At 36.4% G+C, this 24,027-nt stretch overlaps 1 protein-coding gene across 1 annotated transcript in view; it reads right to left on the reverse strand.

Annotated features, from left to right (window-relative positions):
• The window catches only part of RYR2 (ryanodine receptor 2), a 798,221-nt gene that overhangs the window by 188,787 nt on the left and 585,407 nt on the right, over positions 1-24,027 (reverse strand). The window contains exons 53-58 of the mRNA XM_061161401.1: positions 22,587-22,750; positions 20,278-20,356; positions 11,860-11,949; positions 10,958-11,095; positions 3,105-3,182; positions 1,668-1,743 (exon numbers count right to left, since the gene is read on the reverse strand). Coding sequence (XP_061017384.1) covers positions 1,668-1,743; positions 3,105-3,182; positions 10,958-11,095; positions 11,860-11,949; positions 20,278-20,356; positions 22,587-22,750 — 625 coding nt within the window. The remainder of the gene's footprint in view (positions 1-1,667; positions 1,744-3,104; positions 3,183-10,957; positions 11,096-11,859; positions 11,950-20,277; positions 20,357-22,586; positions 22,751-24,027) is intronic.

The following is a 24,027-nucleotide window of genomic DNA, read 5'->3' on the forward strand; positions in this document are numbered from 1 at the left end:
TATGTTCGTTTCTGCTGTATAATGAATTGAATCGTGTGTGTGTGTGTGTGTATACACACAAATATATATATACACATATACCCTCCCTCTTGGACCTGCCTCTTACCCTCCCATCCCACCACTCTAGATAATCACAGGACACCAAGCTAAGCTCCCAGCAGTACACAGCACCTTCTCACTAGCTATCTATTTTGAAGTGAAGTGAAGTGAAAGTTGCTCAGTCGTGTCCGACTCTTTGTGACGTCATGGGCTATATACATAGTCCACGGAATTCTCCAGGACAGAATACTGGAGTGGGTAGCCTTTCCCTTCTCCAAGGGATATTCCCAACTCAGGGACTGAACCCAGGTCTCCCACACTGAGGGCAGATTCTTTACCAGCTGAGCCACAAGGGAAGCCCAGCTATCTATTTCACATATGGTCTAATTAATTACTTTTAATCATAACCAAACCATAGTGATTGAAACATACTTAGAAAAGAATAACTAAATTTGTCATGTAATTTGCTCATGGAACAAATAGTAACTTTGTTAACTAGTTATGTGGATAATGCCCCTACAAGAACTTTACTAAGTGAAAATACTGTGACTCTGTGACTCTGCTCTCCGTCCATCCTTCTATCTATTCATACATCTACCAGTCAACCAAAGAGCTGATCATTCATTTTACAAACATTTATACAATGTTTCTAGAAAAATAGGCCTAGCCCTAAGCCAAATTCTGGAAGAGTCAATTTTGGTACATGGAATTCTCTCTGTTCATTCCTATGACCAATTCTAATTTGTGTGATTCTGTTTCCCAGTGCTAAGTGCCTGGTACTATCCTCCAAGGAAACCTATTCCTTTCATTATGAAATATTCTCATCCTTCAAAATGATCTTCCTCCATATTTTTACCTATATCAATAAGTAAGAAATAGAGCTTCCTGGTGCCCAGTGCTATACAATAAGGATGACAAAAATCATAAAAGTTACAGCCCTGAGCTTGAATTATATTTTCTTTGGGGAAAAGAAACCCACATAGAAGATTATTAAAGAGAACACACACAAACATAAACTATGTGTATAATCTAACATTGAATAAATAACAATGAAAGAGATGATCAGTACAAGATGCACGTTAACTGAACAAAATATTTATGCAAATATTACATATTTATTTTCAGAAATATAATTTTCTTAATAAATTAAGAAAAGATTTGAGAAATGACTAAGGGAATATTAGGTCATTTTTTGTATTCAACAAAAACAGCAGGAAAGGGCAAGCAAAAGCATGTAAGAGACAGTACACAACTGGACTGAACAAAACAACGAGGCTGAGGATAGGAGATACAATGAAATGAAAGAAATACTTAGTCTGGGGGTGGAAGTCATTGAAGGAGATCTAATTAATTAAAAGGATGAGAAATATAGATATCGACGGGCTAAAATGGGCAAGAGAGACCATTTGATGGGCCACCAAAATTGAGACATGAGGAACTATATACTAGCAATAAGGAAATCAGAAAATAGCATTTCCACCTTGAATCTATTATAACCATATTTGAACCATTCTAATAAACTAAAGGGTATAATGAGCTCTTGTGCCAAAAAGACTACTTTATCTTTATCATACGTTCATGGACTCAGCCTCTGGTCATTTTTTAATAAGGATTTAAAAAAATATTACCTTTGGCCTCCAGTTCCAGTTTCTTTTTCTTTGCCCATATATTATGGTAGTTTTCAGCCATCATTTCTGCCATAGCCTTAAACAAACAAAAATTTTGCAACTAAGTTATACTTTAAAAGGATACTAGAAAAATGTAATTTTGGTTTCCAATATGTAATATCAAACATGTTTTAAATGAATAAATTGTAGTGTGTTAGTGCTAAAATACATCTAAAAGAAAATTATTTAGAATTTCTTGTTTATAATCTGAAATTTCAAAGGTTTCTAATGATCTGCGAAATTATAAAGTAGTAAATAGCCAGAGATGATTTGATGGGAAAGGTCATTGTTCCTTGAAAAGTTTAAAGACACGTGTTTTATTAATTTAATAATGAAACTTCAAACTAGCTATGGACTTTAAAAACAGGTCTGTTTACAAGTTCTTATTTCAGTTTCTAAAGCTTTACAAGATGATTAAACCTTACTGAATAAAAACTGAAAGCAGGGAACATCCAAGGAACAGACGGAATAAATGTCTGCCCCAATCTAGGTGAGAGACCTTGGAGCCTCATTAACTTTTTCTGTGGCCTTTGGGCTTTGACAAGATTGCCTCTATGATTCCTTTCACTTAAGACAAGCTTACTATGTCATTTTAACATATTCATACTAGAAAATGACAAAAGGCAAGCCCAAGATTTAATAATCTTTAGATTTTTATCTTTGTATACTTATTTTTCTTGGATTGATACTAACAATGCCAATATCACTGTGTGATCACTATACTGACCTGTCAACTTACGTCCCATGGTAACAAATTTTATCTTTCCACTCAAATCAAGCATTTCACAGTAGGCTCCTTATTGACAAAAGAAAACTATGGCAGGAGCAAGCAAAATGTTGTCAGTTTGGTTAAATAAACAACTTATAACAGCGGTCTCCAACCTTTTTGGCACCAGGGACTGGTTTCATGGAACAAATTTTTCTATAGACTGCAGGGGGTTCAGGATGATTTAAACTCAATACATTTACTGTGCACTTTTATTTCTATTATTATTATATCAGCTCCCCCTCAGATCATCAGGCATGAGACCCCACAGGATGGAGACCCCCGACTTATAACACATATTCTTTCATGAGTAATTAAAGTGATATCTGAGTAGAGCATTATAAATTACTGATTTAGTTTCTTCTTCTTCTATATAATTATATAATTATTTAATTATATTAGGGTTTTTAAAAATAGATATGATCTTTAAAGAAAATATATTATTTGGAGGAAACACCCTGAAAAGTTGTATCAACTTTTACAGCATTAAAAGCTTAGGGTACATAATCAATAAATTCCACGGACCTTCTCTATGATCAGTACATTCAATAATTCATGCTGTAAAATAATGCAGGCAATCCATGTATACTTTTTAAAAATGAAATTTGCAGAGTATTTTAAAAAATACTTACATGCAGATCTCTGGATAGTGTAACATTGCTCATGTCAATGGCTCGTGGGCTATACCCATGGGCAGCATCTACAGAAACCTAGATAATGCACAAAAAATAACATCTCGTGAGAAAACCCAGTGGAGAGAGATTTAAGAGGCACTTTGAAAACATAAGGAAGGCAAATTCTCAAATGTACCATCTCCTCAGATAAAACAGGCTAGTAAGCTAAACAAGCTGATTTTGCAAACGTTATCTAGCAGATTAAATTATATATGGGTGTCTGACAATTATTTCTGGTTGAATAATACATCCCAATATCTTAGGGTCTGCCAGTCCAGAAAGTTAATGCTCAGGATGCGCACAATTCTGAAATATTACCCAAGTCAAAGGATAATTGATTTCTTGAGTTTCTTACAAATTCTTATCGGCTATAGTGAAATTTACTTCTCCTCACACAAATGCTAGCTAATCAGAGATCAGTATTTATAAATGTCTTTATAGGTCAAACAGCAAAGCCCCAGGAAAGCAACCATTCCAAAAAGGACGGTGACTGGGGATCTTCTTTGGAAACCAAAATTGTGCCTAACACAAAATCTAAAATCAAAAGCATTATCTGCTCCTTGCTACAACCCTGCCCAGTACTAACCTCATTTCGCATACCATACCCAACCTGGTAGCCCAGTCCAGACCCATGGCAACCACCTCTGATTATTCCTCCTCAATCGCTATTATGGATCAGTCACAAAATTCTATCTCTTCTACCACAAAAAACATCTCTGGTATACAACCTCCAAATCCATATCCACTGTCTTTGATCTAACTTAGATATTTAATGTTTTTGTTTTGTTTTGTGGAATATATACAACCTCTTCCTAAGGAGTTTCTTTCAGCCTTCTATCTCCTTCTCTGATTCCTTCTCTACTCTGTTGTCAGAAATATACTTCCAAAATATTTATTGTGTTATTCCCTGAGTTATAAGCCTTTCCACAGCACAGTAAAAATCTGCAGGCCTGGGCTAAATCGTATTTGTCTTAGTATTCCCAGAGTCTGGCACAGGCCATCTTTCATCAAATTTAGGATTATAAAATGATTGTCAATCTCACAGATATTGAGATATAGCAATCACATGTCTTACAACTAATAAAAAAGTATTAGACTCTCTGCAACTTTTGTTGAATAAATGAATAAAATAGAGCTGATGTCGATAACTTTATTTGTTCCTAAAATAAAATTCTCAGTATTTAATATCCTCTTAGACCATGTTGCTTATATAACTGAAATGTATATTCTTTTGGTTTTACATTGAATTATTGAGACTGATTTAAAGAATGCAAGTAGACATCTCTTTATTCAGAGAGAGATTCTTTTAAAAGTTTTCATCACCTGTTTCTCCTCTTTATATATGCAGAAATCAGAAGACTGGCAAATTTCTTCTATAATCTCAAGTTACCTGGAATACATACCCATTCAGAATTTAATTTACTCTAGTCTTCTTAGCAATAATAATAACAACCACCATGTGAATGGTTATATGTAAAGCATGTAGATTATCTCATTCAAGTTTTAGAACAACTTTGAAAAGGAGATATTGCTACTTGCCATTTTAAAATGAGAAAGAAAGTGATTCAAAATAATTAAATAATTTTAACCACCATCATGTAAATAGTAAACAGCAGAATCAAGGTTTTAAGTTAATTATATCTGATTCTAAAGCACTTCTCAAATATCTTAAAACGGTCCCCAATGTCCTGCCTGATTTGGCTCCTGAGAGCTCTCCTCCCATCTTGTTGTTAGTCCCTAGCTCCAACCTTACTGCATTCCTTGTTTTTTCTCACAAACTTCAGGCTACTCCCACACCTCAGAGCATGTGCACAACTCGTCACATTCTTCCCCTGGATATGTCTAACTCTCTTAGCTCTATTCAATTTATCTTCTCCATGAAATCTATTCTGATAACACCATATAAAATTGCAACTCATCCCCACAGGTTATTCAGCTCCCTCCTCTGCACTCACAATCTGACTTTCCATGCTGGTTTCTCTTTCCATAATATTGATCATAGTGTGATATAATATGTAATTTACTTAAATCTGTTCTTTACTTTCCCCACAAGCAGGAAACTCCATGAGAGCAGAGGTGTTTGTCTATTTTGTTCAGGGAACTATCTGAAAAGCTTAGGACAGTGCATGGAACATAGCAGGTGCTCAGGAAATATCTACTGAGAGAATGAATGAATCATTCCTCTGTCCTAGCCTGTATTTTAGTTCAAGATAGGTAACAAAGCACAAGCTGGAATCAAGATTGCCGGGAGAGACATCAATAACCTCAGATATGCAGATGACACCACCCTTATGGCAGAAAGCAAAGAACTAAAGAGCCTCTTGAAAGTGAAAGAGGAGAGTGAAAACGTCGGCTTAAAACTCAACATTCAGAAAACTAAGATCATGGCATCCAGTCCCATCACTTCATGGCAAATAGATGGGGAAACAATGGAAACAGTGACAGACTTTATTTTGGGGGGCACCAAAATCACTGCAGATGATGACTGCAGTCATGAAATTAAAAGATGCTTGCTCCTTGGAAGAAAAGTTATGACCAACCTAAACAAAATATTAAAATGCAGAGATATTACTTTGCCAACAAAGGTCTGTCTAGTCAAAGCTATGGTTTTTCCAATAGTCATGTATGGATGTGAGAGTTGAACTGTAAAGAAAGCTGAGTGCCAAAGAATTGATGCTTTTGAATTGTGGTGCTGGAGAAGACTCTTGAGAGTCCCTTGGACAGCAAGTAGATCAAACCAGTTCATCCTAAAGGAAATCAGTCCTGAATATTCATTGGAGGGACTGACGCTGAAGCTGAAACTCCAATACCTTGGCCACCTGATGCAAAGAACTGACTCACTTGAAAAGACCCTGATGCTGGGAAAGATTGAAGGCCAGCGGAGAAGGAGACGACAGAGGAGAGGTTGAGTCACATGACCGACTCAATGGATGCAAGTTTGAGTAAACTCCAGGGGTTGGTGATGGACAGGGAGGCCTGGCATGCTGCAGTCCATGGGGTCACAAAGAGTTGAATATGACTGAGCAACTGAACTGAACTGAACTGAGGTAACAAATTTCACTCATCCTCTTCTCCTTCTTAGGATAGAAGCTTATTTTTAGAATTTGTTTAAATAATGTATATTCTACATGTGTAATAAAAACTAGATGCAGGAAAATAAAATTGGGGGTAAAAAAATGACTATTAAGAACCTGTGGAATACACCTTAAATTGCCAGAAATGTCCTCCTTTTCTGCTGACGTGACTACCAAGTCAAAATTCACCAGTTTAGCACCTCAGATCTCCCCACTTCTAATTCTATCAGCATTTTTACACTCATTCTTTTTTATTATATTAAAGTACAGTTGATTTACATAGTTGTACTAATTTTTGCTGCACAGCAGTAATTCAGTCACACACACACATTTATGTATATTCTTTGTTCACATTCTTTTCCATTATAGCTTATCCCAGGATACTGAATATGGTTCCCCGCGCTGTGCAGTAGGACTGTGCTGTTCATCCATCCAGTCTGTATATAACAGTTTGCATTTGTTAATGCAAACTCGCAGTCCTTCCCCTTGGCAACTATAAGTTTATTCTCTATGTCTTCATGTCTGTTTCTGTTTCATAGATAAGTTGATTTGTGCCATATTTTATTGATAGATTCTACATATAGGTATATACTCTTATTCTATATCCTATCAAGTTATTGGCTTTGTCTATGCCCATATATTATCTTAATATGCAAATTGTAAAACTCTAATTGAGTAGTAAATTTCCTGAAATCATGCTTACAATGATCATAATTAGGTCCAATGTTGACTGCAATATATGCTCACCACATTCGTGATTTGTAAGCATTGCATTACAATGCAATCCTTACAATAACCTTTTAAATTAGATGCTCTTTGCTGTTTTATTTTTAAGAGGAGAACACTGCAGCATAGGAAGGTTAAGGAGTGTGCCCAGGCTCAAAAAAGCTATCTGCTCCATGGCGAGGCCAGGGACTTCAAACCCAAATCTTGCTGAGTTAAATACAGGCCACTTCTGCCTTGCAGACAGAGTGCTGAGTCCCAGCGGAAGGAAATGAAGAATACCGGCTCAGAATCATGTCAACAAGTGATCTCAATTCATCCAGGTATAGTCCTTAATATAAAGTGATGCCATCAAAAGTGTTCCTTAATTTATTCAAGAGTGTACCTATTACATAATAGAAAATATCTTTATAATCACATGGGAAATCGATACTGGAGAGAAGAAAGACATTAAGAAGTTTGGCAAGATGATAACTGAAAAAGATGATAATACTCTAAGGTTAGTAATTAAGAAATGATAATCCATTTTAACATTTCAAGTTATATTGGATCATGTTTAAATAATGTTAGGGTGAAAATAATGACAAGGATTATAAATATATTTCCAGCATTTGCTGCTTTCTGTTTCTGACACCGATAGAAATATTCTTTTCTTTAAACTACTAAAAGTCAAAAAGTAACACAAACACAAACAAGCTCTTTTATTTACCTTTGAAGAAATGCTTCCTGGCATTAAAAATATATAAATAATAATGGTAATCATGAGTTACCATCTACTGAGGTAAACAGATTAAGGAATGTGCCCAGCAGTTTATTTCTACAGGGTGGAGGTCCCAGGATTGAAGTCTACCTCTACGGCTGTCCCTCTTAATCCATACATCTAGCATAGGCACCTCCTAATATTTTTGAATGAACAGGGGGTTTAACAATATATGTCATATATCACACATGTCACTGAAAGTCAATAAGACTTAAGTGATGGTTATATGGGTATCATATAAAATCATATTTATTGAGGGTTTAACAGGCACTGAAAACTACATTATGAGCTAAGGGGGAAGTAAGGAAGAAAGGAAATAAACACAACACAACATTTTTTAGCACTCTTGAGAAAAGTTTACTTTAATTCAGCAAAACAGTTAATTTTCCTGGGGTTAAAGAATAAGGTAATCCTTTTCTGATGACTGACTGGTTATAGTTTATAATTTACAGAGTCTGTGATGACTTTCAATGTTTCAGAATCAGTTTCTTAAATCTGGGGTAAGATTTTATATCTGACATGATCCAGAACCATTTTGGAGCTTGTTATGTTTCATCGTCAGTTACCGTTTTGTTTTGTTTTTTTTTTTTCAGGGGTGCTTGCAAAAGTATGCAACCCATCAGTTACTTTAATCTTCAGGGGAGCATGGCTAAAACCATAGAATGACCCTTTGCTTCTCTTCCTTTGCTGATATTCTTGAAATATTCTAGAGACAGGACAGAAGAGGCTACTTAGCCGTCAGCCCTACCCGCTCTGACAGCACTGGTGAGAAGACATCCGGCAAAGGCAGCAGCGAGAGAATGGGGTACCCCTCGTGCCGGGCAGCCCCTCCCTGCCTTCTCTGGGCTGTGCTCCCCATGCTATGTAGGCCCAGTTTTTTCCGGCTAAGAGACAGGTCTTTTCTCTTATCTGCCTTCTACCATTTCTACTCTTTAGTACTGGCTCACAGAATTGGGTCCATTATTATTTCAAAGGGCATGCTCTCATTCAACACACGTAGTTTTAAATTAGAGCCCATAATTTTTGCTACCAAGAGTGGGGCAGAATCTATGTTTCCTGGCAAAACTTCACATCACTTCCATTATGTAATAATTTCCTTATTTCCTATACAATTTAGAGGGGAAGAAAAACCCAGATAATTCTATTTTCTGCACTCTGAGTACCTTGTATGTACCACTAGCCTAAATCTTATCATTGGAGTAGGTTTAACCTGATTGTCTCTAACACCAAACTGTGAGTCTTTTGGAACAGAATCAGATCTTATTATCTTTATATTCCTATGGCCCAGGACTCAGTTTGTGCTCAATATTTGTTTAAACAGATTAAAACAAAATGGAATTTAGTTAGAAATATGTGCAATCATGATATATGCTTTTATGAACTTCTATGTTCATGATACTTAGGAGAATTTTATATAAAATATGCACCTGGGCTACCAGATGGTGCTAGTTGTGAAGAATCTGCCTGCCGATGCAGGACACACAAGAGACCCAGGTTCGATCCCTGGGTCAGGAAGATCCCCTAGAGCTGGAAATGGCACCCCACTCCAGTACTCTTGCCTGGAAAATTGCATGGGGAGAGGAGTCTGATGGGCTACATTCCACGAGGCCACAAAGAATCGAACATTACTGAGTGGCTGAGCAGAGTAGGCCCAAATCAAAACTTAAATCTGTTTAACAGTATATTTCAAAGGTGAAGCATGTGAAACACATACTTTCAGTGTCTTCATTTTCTGCTTTCAAAAATGTTATCAATATAAATGGCAACAAAAAACACAATATTTTGGCTAAACCAAATATAGTGACCCAAACAGTTTGAAAGGGACAATGGTAGGTTTAGCTCCTAGGAGAAATCAAAGAGCCAGCTGGTATCTGGTCAAGGCTAGGTTCTCTTCCAACAACAGAGAGACAACTCTACACATGGACATCACCAGATGGCCAATACCAAAGTAAGACTGATTAAATTCTTTGCAGAAGATGAAAAAGCTCTATATAGTCAACAAAAATAAGACCTGGAGCTGACTGTGGCTCATATCATGAGATCCTTATTAAAAAATTCAGACTTAAATTAAAGAAAGTAGGGAAGATCACTCAGGCCATTCAGATATCACCTAAATCAAATCCCTTATGATTATACAGTAGAAGTGACAAATAGATTCAAAGGATTAGATCTGATAGACAGAGCACCTGAAGAACTATGGATGGAGGTTCATAACACTGGACAGGAGGCAGTGACCAAAACCATTCCAAAGAAAAAGAAATGCAAGAAGGCAAAATGTTTGGTACTTTGCCAACAAAGGTTCATATAATCAAAGCTATGGTTTTTCCAGTAGTCATGTATGGATGTGAGAGTTGGACCATAAAGAAGGTTGAGCACCGAAGAATTGATGCTTTCAAACTGTGGTGCTGGAGAAGACTCTTGAGAGTCCCCCGGACAACAAGGAAATCAGCCCAGAATATTCACTGGAAGGACTGATGCTGAAGCTGAAGCTCCAATACTTTGGCCACCTGATGCAAAGAGCTGACTCACTGAAAAAGACCCTGATGCTGGGAAAGATTGAGGGCAGGAGGAGAAGTGGGAGACAGAGGATAAGATGGTTGGATGGCATCACTGACTCAATGGACATGACTTTGAGCAAACTCTGGGATATAGTGAAGGACAAGGAAGCCTGGTATGGTGCAGTCCATGGGACTGCAAAGAGTCGGACACAACTCAGCAACTGAACAACAACAAAGGTTCTCAAAGTGGAGGCTGTGCTTACTGTGTCCTCTTGAGCACAGAAGCCCCACGGCCACGCTCTGCTGAGCTGAGTGACTTCTTGACTTGGCCCACTAAGTGTGCTCTTTCACTCCTGCTCTGCCTGTCCAGTTGTATATCTTCCCTTTGCAAGTACATCCATGGAAGTTTTAGGTCCAGATCACTACTGTCTGACTGCTCCACTAGCCCCTAAGAACCAACCTGCAGTACTTATTGGCAAGGAGACAAAAACCTCTATAAACAACCTAATTGTAGGTAAGGAACACATTTATTAATATACCTTCAAGACTTTATCATCAGGTACTCCTTTACATACAGTCAGAAATACAATCTGACAGAGGAACTCTAAGGCCTAAGCTTACTTAAAGAAAAACGTAGACTTTCTAAACTTTATATTACTCTTCAGAATTTTCAAACTAGTTGCTGTGGAAAACACAATAATTAAATGAAATACTCAAATTATTTTAAAATTATATAAATATCACTGCGATATTTACCTGACTTGTCTGAGAAATACGACGGGTACGGTTATAAAGGGCCATGCTGTCTCCCTCCCGTGTCCTTTCAATTCTCCATCCCCAAGCCAGCATAGTTTTTAAAGATTCTTTGATTGGCCAGCGATAAATTTCTTTTTCCTAGTAAGAAAAAAAAAGAGAAAAAGATGGCATATGATGAACCTAAATAAAAGTTTAAAATAGTTAATGCTCTCTTCTGAAATATTCTACCTTCACCTAAACATTTTTGATTAGCACTTTTTATTTAAAAATAAAAGAGGAAAGTAAAAATTCTGAAGAGCGGAGTGTGAGCTGAAATCTAGTTTGACTAATGCTGCTAAGAGGGATCCTGGCTTATAATAACATGAGGTTAATTGTCTTTAGTTTCCCTAGAAAGCAGAAACACTATTAGGAAAAAGTTCCAGATTATACGAAATGTGCTTGACGGCTTTTCTACAATCTCAATAAACAGAGAAGTAACTTATTCTATAAGCAGAGAGCCAGAAAATCCTTTACAGTTCATTTGTCAAGATACTCCCCCCCTCCCAAAGAAGTAAAATACATGAAAACATAAATAATAAAAATATTAATATATATTACTTCATTATAACTTAACAAAAGACTCTTTAGATTGATAAGAATATTTTCTAAAGTTCTTAAAAATATAGAAGAGGAATAAAAACTTTATAAAAAGCAGAAAAATATTACATAGAAAGGAGAATAACCAGTAAAATACTGAAAGAAAATGGGATTATGAAGAAAAAGACAAGACAAAAAACTGTAAAAAGGAGACCTATGAGAAAAGGTAAAAATAGTATGTAGAAAGAAGACATTTTAATAAGAATTTCACATAGCAAAAACTTCCACCCCCAAATTAAAACTATGTAAACTTAAAAAAAAGTCACCTTTTCAGATAACAGTTTATATGGCTTCATTAATGGTTGAACTTTAGATGAGTCTGAATATATTTCTCCATAAATCCATCCATTTGCCAACTAAAAAAAATCAAAATTGTTTTACATGCATTAATTTTAGAGTGCAGTTGTGCCTGTGTTTAAGTATGTACTTGATAAATCTAAAATCAACCAAGATAAGCATTAAGGTTTGAACTTTTGTCCAGTATAAGTCAATATAAAGATTTTCGTCCTAGTCAATATTATTTTGAGTAATCACTGGGAACAATTTTTTGTCTGTTTGTTTCTCAGACCAATTTTTTGTTTGTTTGTTTCCCTGCAACCTCTACAGGGAAAGTAGAGAGTCGTAACAACTGGACCACCAGGGAATTTCCTAGAACACATTTTATTTCTGCAGAGATGAAAAGCATCCAGCCCTCCTTAGAAGATCTGTGATTATGTCAATCGCCCTCTCCTAGCAGGAAGCTATAGGCTGCACAGCCAATGTGATATTCATTTTAGCTTATCAGGTTTAACTAAGGACCTCAACCTGTGACACATGTATGTGAGACACTCATTTTAATCTGAAGCAGCTGTTTAATTTGGAAGCCTCCCTAAATAATGCTATTTGTTTTGCTACTCCTGTGTTCAATGACCTTGCAACACATTTGTCCCACATGCTTTTGCCCGTATAATTTGGCACACTTCACTGTTTCCCTGTATCATATCACGGATGTCTATGGAATCTGAGTAATTAGGCTGAAACAGCTCAGGACCACTTTCCTGTAAACTTCCTCTCCATCACCACCCCTAACAGCTTAGTACCTAATAGAGTCTTTAAATAGGGCAGATACTTCAATCTTACTGACTTACCTACTGCTGCTGCTGCTGCTGCTGCTAAGTCGCCTCAGTCGTGTCTGACTCTGTGCGACCCCATAGATGGCAGCCCACAAGGCTCCCCCGCCCCTGGGATTTTCCAGGCAAGAACACTGGAGTGGGTTGCCATTTCCTTCTCCAATGCATGAAAGTGAAAGTGAAAAGTGAAAGTGAAGTCGCTCAGTCGTGTCTGACTCTCAGCGACCCCATGGACTGCAGCCTACCAGGCTCCTCCGCCCATGGGATTTTCCAGGCAAGAACACTGGAGGGGGTTGCCATTGCCTTCTCCGGACTTATCTACTAACGTGGTTAAATTACTGAACAAAGAAAAAGTCACATGCTTAACAAAACAAAAATGGGGATTCTTAGAGGAAGGAAGGGACTGGTTGGCCAGGGCAAGGATTGAAACTGGGTAATACTGAACTGACACATAACACAAGCATCTTTTGAAACCTTTGCTGTTTGATTTTCCTTTCAGCAAAGCAGCATATCCTCATTCTAGATTCCTGCATCATCTCAACTTAATTTCTCTGACAAACCTATTTTAACCATCTTCTCTCAAGTTTTACTAGGCTCAACTGAAATGTGACAACTGTGCATGATAGTTCCTCTAGAAAAATCTCATAAAAGTATGTAGGACTTGTGTTACACATTGGGACTACTTAGTTATCTCATTCGAGTCGCTCATCTTCTATTGACAATGCAAATAAAACATGCCATTTTGTCCTGCTAAGGGAACTGAAGATCTACTTAGTGATAAGAAATGCAACTGAGGACTAGAAGATGTAAATAATTACTAAATTCTGATGAAAAATTTTCAGGATCTTTTTGTAATGTAAAATTACACATAAAAGGTAAAGTTTTCTTAAAAGATTTCTGGATGCAGAGTCACTATGTTTTACTGAGTTTGTCTTACTGAGTTTATTTATATATATATGATGTTAGGAAGTGTTCTAACTTGATTCATTTACATGTAGCTGTCCAGTTTTCCCAGCACCATTTATTGAAGAGGTGGTCTTTGCCCCATTGTATATTCTTGCCTCTTTTGTCCAAAATAAGGTACCCATAGGTGCATGGGTCTATTTCTGGACTTTCTATCTTGTTCCATTGGTCTATATTTCTGGTTTTGTGCCAGTACCATATTGTCTTGATGACTGTAGCTCTGTAGTATAATCAGAAGTCCGGAAGGTTGATTCTTCCAGCTCCATTCTTCTTTCTCAAGACTGCTTTGGCTATTGGGGTCTTCTGTGTTTCCATATGAATTGTGAAACTTTTTGTTCTAGTTCTATGAAAAATGCCATTGGTAATTTGATAGGGATTGCACTGAATCTGTAGAGTGCATTTGGCAGTATAGTCATTTTCACAGTATTTATTCTTCCTACCCAGGAACATGGAATATCTCTCCATCTGTTTATGTCATCTTTGATTTCTTTCATTAGTGTCTTATAACTTTGTGTACAGTTCTTTTGTCTCCTTACATAAGTTTATTCCTAGATATTTAACTCTTTTTGTTGCAATGGTGAATGGGATTGACTCCTTAATTATTCCTTCTGATTTTTCATTGTTAGTATATAGATATATAGATATGCAAGTCATTTCTGTGTATTGATTTTGCAACTTTGCTAAATTCACTGATTAGCTCTAGTAATTTTCGGATACTATCTTTAGGGTTTTCTATGTACAGTATCATGTTATCTGCAAACAGTGAGAGCTTTACTTCTTTTCTGATCTAGATTTCTTTCATTTTTCTTCTCTGATTGCTGTAGCTAGGACTTCCAGACCTATGTTTTATAATAGTGGTGAAAGTGGACACTCTTGTCTTGTTCCTGATCTTAGAGGGAATGCTTTGTTTTTCACCATTGAGAATAATGCTTGCTGTAGGCTTATCATATATGGCCTTTACTATGCTGAGGTAGGTTCCTTCTATGCCCATTTTTCATCATAAATGGGTGTTTTCATTATAAATGGGTGCTGAATTTTGTCAAAGGCTTTTTTCTGTGTCTATTGAGATCACAGGTATATCACACTGACTGATTTGCATATATTAAAGAATCCTTGCATCCCTGGAATAAACCCAACTTGATCATGGTGTATGAGCTTTTTGATGTGTTGCTGAATTCTGTTTGCAAAAATTTTGTTGAGGATTTTTGCATCTATGTTCATCAGTGATATTGGCCTGTAGTTTTCTTTTGTGTGTGTGTTTTTTTTTTTTTTTTCTTTAGTTGGAGGCTAATTACTTCACAACATTTCAGTGGGTTTTGTCATACATTGATATGAATCAGCCATGGATTTACACGTCTTCCCCATCCCAATCCCCCCTCCCACCTCCCTCTCCACCCGATTCCTCTGGGTCTTCCCAGTGCACCAGGCCCGAGCACTTGTCTCATGCATCCCACCTGGGCTGGTGATCTGTTTCACCATAGATAGTATACATGCTGTTCTTTTGAAATATCCCACCCTCACATTCTCCCACAGAGTTCAAAAGTCTGTTCTGTATTTCTGTGTCTCTTTTTCTGTTTTGCATATAGGGTTATCGTTACCATCTTTCTAAATTCCATATATATGTGTTAGTATACTGTAATGTTCTTTATCTTTCTGGCTTACTTCACTCTGTATAAGGGGCTCCAGCTTTATCCATCTCATTAGGACTGGTTTAAATGAATTATTTTTAATGGCTGAGTAATATTCCATGGTGTATATGTACCACAGCTTCCTTATCCATTCATCTGCTAATGGGCATCTAGGTTGCTTCCATGTCCTGGCTATTATAAACAGTGCTGCGATGAACATTGGGGTGCACGTGTCTCTTTCAGATCTGGTTTCCTCAGTGTGTATGCCCAGAAGTGGGATTGCTGGGTCATATGGCAGTTCTATTTCCAGTTTTTTAAGAAATCTCTACACTGTTTTCCATAGCGGCTGTACTAGTTTGCATTCCCACCAACAGTGTAAGAGGGTTCCCTTTTCTCCACACCCTCTCCAGCATTTATTGCTTGTAGACTTTTGGATAGCAGCCATCCTGACTGGCGTGTAATGGTACCTCATTGTGGTTTTGATTTGCATTTCTCTAATAATGAGTGATGTTGAGCATTTTTTCATGTGTTTGTTAGCCATCTGTATGTCTTCTTTGGCTATTCTACCCAAAGCAATCTATAGATTCAATGCAATCCCTATCAAGCTACCAACGGTATTTTTCACAGAACTAGACCAAAGAATTTCACAATTTGTATGGAAATACAAAAAACCTCGAATAGCCAAAGTAATCTTGAGAAAGAAGAATGGAACTGGAGGAATCAACCTGCCTGACTTCAGACTCTACTACAAAGCCACAGTCATCAAGACAGTATGGTACTGGCACAAAGACAGAAATATAGATCAACAGAACAGAATAGAAAGCCCAGAGATAAATCCACGAACCTATGGACACCTTATCTTTGACAAAGGAGGCAAGGATTTACAATGGAAAAAAGACAACCTCTTTAACAAGTGGTGCTGGGAAAACTGGTCAACCACTTGTAAAAGAATGAAACTAGAACACTTTCTAACACCATACACAAAAATAAACTCAAAATGGATTAAAGATCTAAATGTAAGACCAGAAACTATAAAACTCCTAGAGGAGAACATAGGCAAAACACTCTCCGACATAAATCACAGCAAGATCCTCTCTGACCCACCTCCCAGAATATTGGAAATAAAAGCAAAACTAAACAAATGGGACCTAATGAAACTCAAAAGCTTTTGCACTACAAAGGAAACTATAAGTAAGGTGAAAAGACAGCCCTCAGATTGGGAGAAAATAATAGCAAATGAAGAAACAGACAAAGGATTAATCTCAAAAATATACAAGCAACTCCTGCAGCTCAATTCCAGAAAAATAAATGACTCAATCAAAAAATGGGCCAAAGAACTAAACAGACATTTCTCCAATGTAGTTTTCTTTTTTTGTGGTTTCTTTGTCTGGTTTTGGTATCAGAGTGATTAGGCCTTGTAGAACGAGTTTGGAAGTGTTACTTCCCCTGTAATTTTCTGAAAGAGTTTTAGAAGAATAAGCATAAGCTCTTCTCTACATGTTAGATAGAATTCTCCTGTGAAGCCATCTGGTCCCGGGCTTTTGTTTTTTTGGGAGATTTTTGATCACAGCTTCCATTTCAGTGCTTATAATTGGGTTGTTCATAATTTCTATTTATTCCTGGTTCAGTCCTGGAAGACTAGCCATTCCTAAGAATCTATCCATTTCTTCCAGGTTATCCATTTTATTGCCATATAGTTGCTCATAATAGTCTCTTAAAATCCTTTGTATCTCTGCATTGTCTGTTACAACCTCTTTTTCCTTTCTAATTTTGTTGATTTGATTTCTTCTCTCTTCTTTTCTTGATGAGTCTGGACAAGGCTTCTTCTTTGGTTCTTCTCAAAGAACCAGCTTTTAGTTTTATTAATCTTTAGTATACTTTCATTTCTTTTTCATTTATTTCTGATCTTTATGATTTCTTTCCTTCTACTAATTTTGGGGGCTTTTTTGTTCTTCTTTTTCCAGTTGTTTTAGGTGTAAAGTTAGGTTGTCCATTTGGCGCTTTTCTTGTTTCTTGAGGGAGGATTGTATTGCTATAAACCTCCCTCTTAGAACTGCTTTTGCAGAATCCCATAGGTTTTGAGTTGTGTTTTCATCGTCATTTGTTTCTAGAAATTTTTTGATTTCCCTTTTGATTTCTTCAGTAACATGTTGGCTATTTAGAAACATGTTGTTTGTGTTTCTTACATTTTTTTTCTTATAATTGATATCTAGTCTCACAGTGTCATGGTCAGAGAAGATGCTTGATACAACTTCAATTTTCTTAAATTTACTGAGGTTTGATTTGTGACCCAAGATGCGGTTAATCCTGGAAAATGTTCTATGTGCACTTGAGAAGAAGGTGTATTCTTCTGCATTTGGATGGAATGTCCTGAAGATATCAATGAGATCCATCTCATCTAATATATCATTTAAGACTTGTGTTTCCTTATTAATTTTCTGTTTTGATGCTCCGTCCATTGGTGTGAATGGGGTATTAATGTCTCCTACTATCATTGTGTCACTCTCAATTTCTCCTTTTATGTCAGTTAGTGTCTGTCTTATGTAATGAGGTGCTCCTATGTTGGGTGCATAGATATTTACAATTGTTATGTCTTCCTCTTGGACTGATCCCTTGATCATTATGTAGTGTCCTTCCTTATCTCTTATAATCTTCTTTATTTTAAGGTCTATTTTGTCTGATAAGAGGATTGATACTCCAGCTTTCTTTTGCTTCACATTTTCATGGAATATATTTTTCCATCCTCTCACTTTCAGCACATGTGTCTTTAGGTCTGAAGTGGGTTTCTTGTAGACAGCATATATATGGGTCTTGATTTTGTATCTATTCAGCCAGTCTGTGTCTTTTGGTTGGAACATTTAGTCCATTTACATTTGAAGTAATTATTGATATACATGTTCCTATTGCCATTTTCTTAATTGTTTGGGATTTATTTTATAGATCTTTTTTCTTCTCTTGTGTTTCTTGACTATATAAGTCCCTTTAACATTTGTTCTAAAGCTGGTTTGGTGGTACTGAATTCTAACTTTTGCTTGTCTGAAAAGCTTTTTATTCCTCCATCAATTTTGAATGAGATCCTTGCCAGGTACTGTAATCTTGGCTGTAGATTTTTCTCTTTCAGTACTTTAAATACATCCTGCCATTCCCTTCTGGCCTGCAGAGTTTCTGCTGAAAGATCAGGTGTTAAGAGTATGGGGTTTCCCTTGTACGTACTTGTTGCTTCTCCCTTGCTGCTTTTAATGTTCTTTCTTTGTGTTTAGTCTTTGTTAGTTTGATTAGTATGTCTCTTGGCGTGTTTCTCCTTGTGTTTATCCTGTATGGGACTCTTTGTGCCTCTTGGACTTGATTTGACTATTTCCTTTTCCATGTTAGGGAAATTTTCAACTATAATCTCTTCAAAAATTTCCTTATACCATTTCTTTTTCTCTTCTTCTTCTGGGACCCCTATAATTCAAATATTGGTGCATTTGATACGGTCCCAGAAGTCTCTGAAACTGTCCTCAGTTCTTTTCATTCTTTTTACTTTATTCTGCTATTTAGAAGTTATTTCCACCATTTCATCTTCCAGCTCACTGATTCATTCTTGTGCTTCAGATATTCTGCTACTGATTCCTTACAAAGTATTTTTAATTTCAGTAATTGTGTTGTTTGTCTCTGTATGTTTATTTTTTAATTATTCCAGGTCTTTGTTAATTGATTCTTGCATTTTCTCCATTTTGTTTTCAAGGTTTTTGATCATTTTTACTATCATTATTCTGAATTCTTTTTCAGGCAGTTTGCTTATTTCCTCTTTGTTTATTTGGACTTCTGTGTTTCTGGTTTGTTCCTTAATTTGTGTAGTATTTCTCTGCCTTTTCATTATTTTAACTTATTGTGTTTGAGGTCTCCTTTTCCCAGGTTTCAAGGTTGAATTCTTTCTTCCTTTTCATTTCTGCCCTGCTAAGGTTGGTCCAGTGGTTTGTGTGAGGGTGAGATGGGTGCTGATATTTTGTTTGTTTTTCCGCTGATGGGCAAGGCTGAGTGAGGGGGTGATCCTGTCTGCTGATGGTTCGGTTTGTGCTTTTGTTTCATTTGTTGTTTAGATGGGGCATCCTGCACAGGGTGCTACTGGTGGTTGGGTGATGCCAGGTCTTTTATTCAAGTGGTTTTCTTTGTGTGAGTTCTCACGATTTGATACTCCGTAGAGTCCATGGGGTCGCAAAGAGTCAGACACTACTGAGCGACTTCACTTTCACTTTTCACTTTCATGCACCGGAAAAGGAAATGGCAACCCACTCCAGTGTCCTTGCCTGGAGAATCCCAGGGACGGCAGAGCCCGGTAGGCTGCCGTCTGTGGGGTCACACAGAGTCGGACATGACTTAGCAGCAGCAGCAGCAGAGGATGAGATGGCTGGATGTCATCACCGACTCGACAGACATGAGTTTGAGTAAACTCCAGGAGTTGGTGATGGACAGAGAGGCCTGGCGTGCTGCGATTCATGGGGTCCCAAAGATCGGACATGACTGAGCGACTGAACTGAACTGACTGAGGGCTACTTCTCTGGTAGTCTAGGGTCTTGGAGTCAGGGCTCCCACTCCAAAGGCTCAGGGCTTGATCTCGAGTTTTACGTGATTCTGTATGTTCTTCTCCTCTGGTCAGGTACTCCTGTCTGCTCTCAGCTGGTGTTCTGCATGCACTTCTGTGTTTGAAGGTGTATTCCTGATGGATCCATGGGAGAGATGTGCTCAACATCCAACTACTCCTTCATCATCTTATTCTAACACTGTGCTATTTATGAATACAAATATTCTTATTCATAGGTGTATCCTAAGTATATCAGTGGCAGAGCTAAATATTACATTAGCAAATCATAATTAAATGTTCTTTCCTAACCTAATGCTCTCACTTGAAAGTAGAAAATTGGCATGGTCAGAAACATGTGAGGCAGAATCAGTCATCAGGCACATTCATTAATGATTTAGAATGTGAGGTTCTGACTTTTACCTTATCCATTGACCACTTGTCATGGGCATGTTCTGCATATTTGTTAATGAAGTATTCCAACTTCTCAGGAATTGTAATACTATGAGAAAAACAAAGAAAAGAGGCTTGATTTTCATAGGATTTTCAGGGAATCATTCATAATTTATTCCACAGCTTATGACTGTTTATATTTCATTCAATGCAAAACTGTTAAAAAATTGGTTTAACAAGGTATTACTTTTCCATATGGTAGAAACAGTATGAGAAAAGTCAAGCAAATAAGATTCTATCTGCTCATCTTATATTTATTCATACTTTATATCTTAATATAAATTATACACAATAAAAATTTTACATAGTATGAGAAAAATAATTTAAATGTATGCAAGAAAAGGACAATAGATTGCACCAATTATTTTTAAAAATCTGAATAAAGGTATAGTTAGATAATGAGCTTACAGACATACTTTACTCTCACATTGGTTCTTTGAAGTTATTCTTTTTTTATTTTAATCTCTTCTGCAACAACCATAAATGGGTAAAAGGCTGCTGAAATGTGATCTGTTACATTTTTGAAATGTACTAAAATTAATTTTAAGTTAATTGAATACAACCAGTGATGTGTGAATGATTTTAAATAATGGTCTATACATAAATTCTAAATGTTACTAATATGAACTATAGGGAAAAGCATTTAATCAATCCATGCTTTATGATTTTGATAACATTTCTGCTTAAGTTCTTTCATGTTTAAATAAATATTTAATCTCTCAAACAGACATTAAGTCCATGCAATTGGTGACCAAGTCTGATGGTAAATATAAGACTTGGTACTATCACATATATCTATTAACAAAAAACTAAGTATGTATATAATTCCATTCACTGATGAAAATAACTTATTAATGCAGTTAACTTTGAGAATAGAATTATAAGTAAAACCTGATATAATGAGGTTTACTGTTCTTTTCTCGCATGTTATTAGTTAGTAATTGAACTTTATGACACACATGTATTTTAAAAACAATACGTAAAAATCACAGAGATGTAGACACTATTGATATCACTATGCAAACCTAATCTGTTAAGAGGTCCCCAACGGGGTAAACTGAGGTAAATTAATATACATGCCCAGCATTTACTCATTAATTGGATTCAATTAATCAACATCAAAGCCATGACATAGTTCTGATGTTATTTGAAAATTCTGGATTACATTGTATGTTAGCAAACCACAAACTTACCCACGAAGGAATGTGAACATGTGACATTTTGGTTTACTTACTTTAGAAGAGATACAAAGGATCAATCAATCACATAAGCCAAATACTGGGGGGTAGAGTCTTTTCTCACAGGACTGTCATCAAATACCAAACATGCAAATTTAAGGCATTATCAAACTAACAGCATACCACTTGGGTCAAAATTTTGATCTGGTTATGGAAGCTAAACCAGCTGGGGGGACACAAGAGGCCTGAAAGTTGAACACCCAAGCGAATTCAGATGCTGTGGATGATAACTACCAAGTGACTACCTTGCTAATACTGATCTTGCTGAGTGACTACAGAATGCATAAGACAATGTGGCATGAAGAGCAGCCTCTTTGCAAGTGGAAAACCATGATTCTACTTAAAGATAGTAACAAAAACAAAAGTGCTGAGACCCCAAACACCTAACATACCCAAAGATCTGCAGAACAATTTGCGCAACCAGGTCCATGGAAGAACTTTCATAATGTTAGGTAACATTGTATCTGTAGTTGAGATTGTCACACTGCACCCTCACTGCACGCTAAAGTTTCCAGAGATATTCTCATTTGACATTCCCTTCACTCTCATGCTGTGCTTTATAAGGCTGAACACTGACTACTACTAACCCCAGGCCTGGCTGAGATGTAGTGATGATGAAGTGATGCCCCACTGCTCGTAGAAATAGCCTTGCACTGCATGCTGGAAGCATCCCAGTCAAAGACTCTACACAGAGGTTGACTGCAATTACTAATTTAACATTTAGGAGAGAACTTCAACTAAAAAGATAACTGATATCCTTTCTTGATTCTCATGATTATAGATATAACCATGTGGTTACATACAGAGAATCCTGGTGATATTAAAAGTATATCTCTTAGGAGGTACATCTTATCTATTTCTGGTATTAATGTAACCATTATTATTACTACTATCATTTCATCAAGTAAAGGGACCCCTATTAAAAGGATACCAATTCAAAGGGGGCATGGATGAGAGAAAGTTCACTTTAGTACCTTATTCAATTTCAGACTTCACACATCATTTACAATAAAAATCTGCTGCAATAGAAAGAGTCCATACTTTGAGGTATCAACAGGTTGTGGATTAAAGTTCCCTTCAGAATCCATTGATGACTGTTTTTCCATCATACTGACATAATTTGACTCCATGTAGTCTGGAGGCAAAGCTCCCGCAACTGCACTCAGGCAAGGCAGTGCCAGTTTGAAAAGTTCTTGTTCATATTTCTGGGAAGAAATGGAGGACCAAAAATAAATAAATATCCCATTACAACTTAGCAAAAGTTGTCAACATGAGCACTGCAACTGACAGGATGTTGTAGGAGAAAAACGGAAATACCTTCAGCTAACTCAGTTCCCCCAAAGATTCTTTTTCTAGAAAACGGAAAATATGGCCTTAAATCCCACCAAACATAAGAGAAACTGAAGCTTTTCACTGAAGTCATAGCATAAAAAGAATAAAATCTTTGCTTCTCTAAAAGTTTGTTTTCCAATATGTGAAGTGAAGTGAACTTGAATATTCAAAGTGTACGACATGCTTTTACAACATAAACATGATTTCAGTCGAGGACTACATTAGTTATAGATTATTACAGCTAGTTACAGATTATCGCTGTGCCATGCTATAAAGACTATATATGAAAAATACCTAAAGAATAACACCCAGAGAGTAAGAAATTTTAATTTTATACATTGCATTTCAAGGTATAAAAAAAATTCTGAACAGAGAAAGAACTTTTACAGGAAAAATGCATAACCAAAACTTCCAGGGAAAAGTATATTAGTTACATAGTTAAACTGTATTTACAGATTTTTTAAAAAATCAAAAATAATAATTATTTTAAAGTTATCTCACTTTAAGTGCTAACTTTTACAGTTGCAAATTCTTATAAAAATACGTTCTACATATTGTTTTAAAAGGACTCTCAGTTTCCCAAACACAATTCAACAAGAAAAACCATTCAGATGTAGCTACCACATGTTATCACAGATAAACTTCCTTTATTATGTAGCAAACTTCTGTTACACTATTCCAGTCATCTGATAATGTCTGTCTGGGAATTCAAACTGATTTTGATGAATGATTTAAGCATAAGCATAGCAAGCATGTTCTGATTTTCACTGAAATACTATGCTTCAGTTTCCTGAAAAGTGTACAAAACCATTCACTGCAAATTTGGCAACTATTAGAGGATGTCACGCAAGAGTGAATGCAGACACCTAGATCACCATAGCAGCAGATGTGGGAAATCAGTCAGGCTACTGGAGTATTATAACTTTAAGAGCTCTAATATTTAATGTTTTTACATTTGACAAGATTTCTTCAGGCTTTATAAGACTGGGGAGGTGACTGATGAGGGAGGGTTTGAGTCCAAATAAGTCCAAATATACCAGATATTCAAATATATACCAAATATATATACCAGATATATACACCAGATATATATATATATGTATATATATATATATGTACCAGATACATATATATATATATCAGAATATGC

This window comes from Dama dama, chromosome 15 (assembly GCF_033118175.1).
Source record: "Dama dama isolate Ldn47 chromosome 15, ASM3311817v1, whole genome shotgun sequence".
NCBI lineage: Eukaryota > Metazoa > Chordata > Mammalia > Artiodactyla > Cervidae > Dama > Dama dama.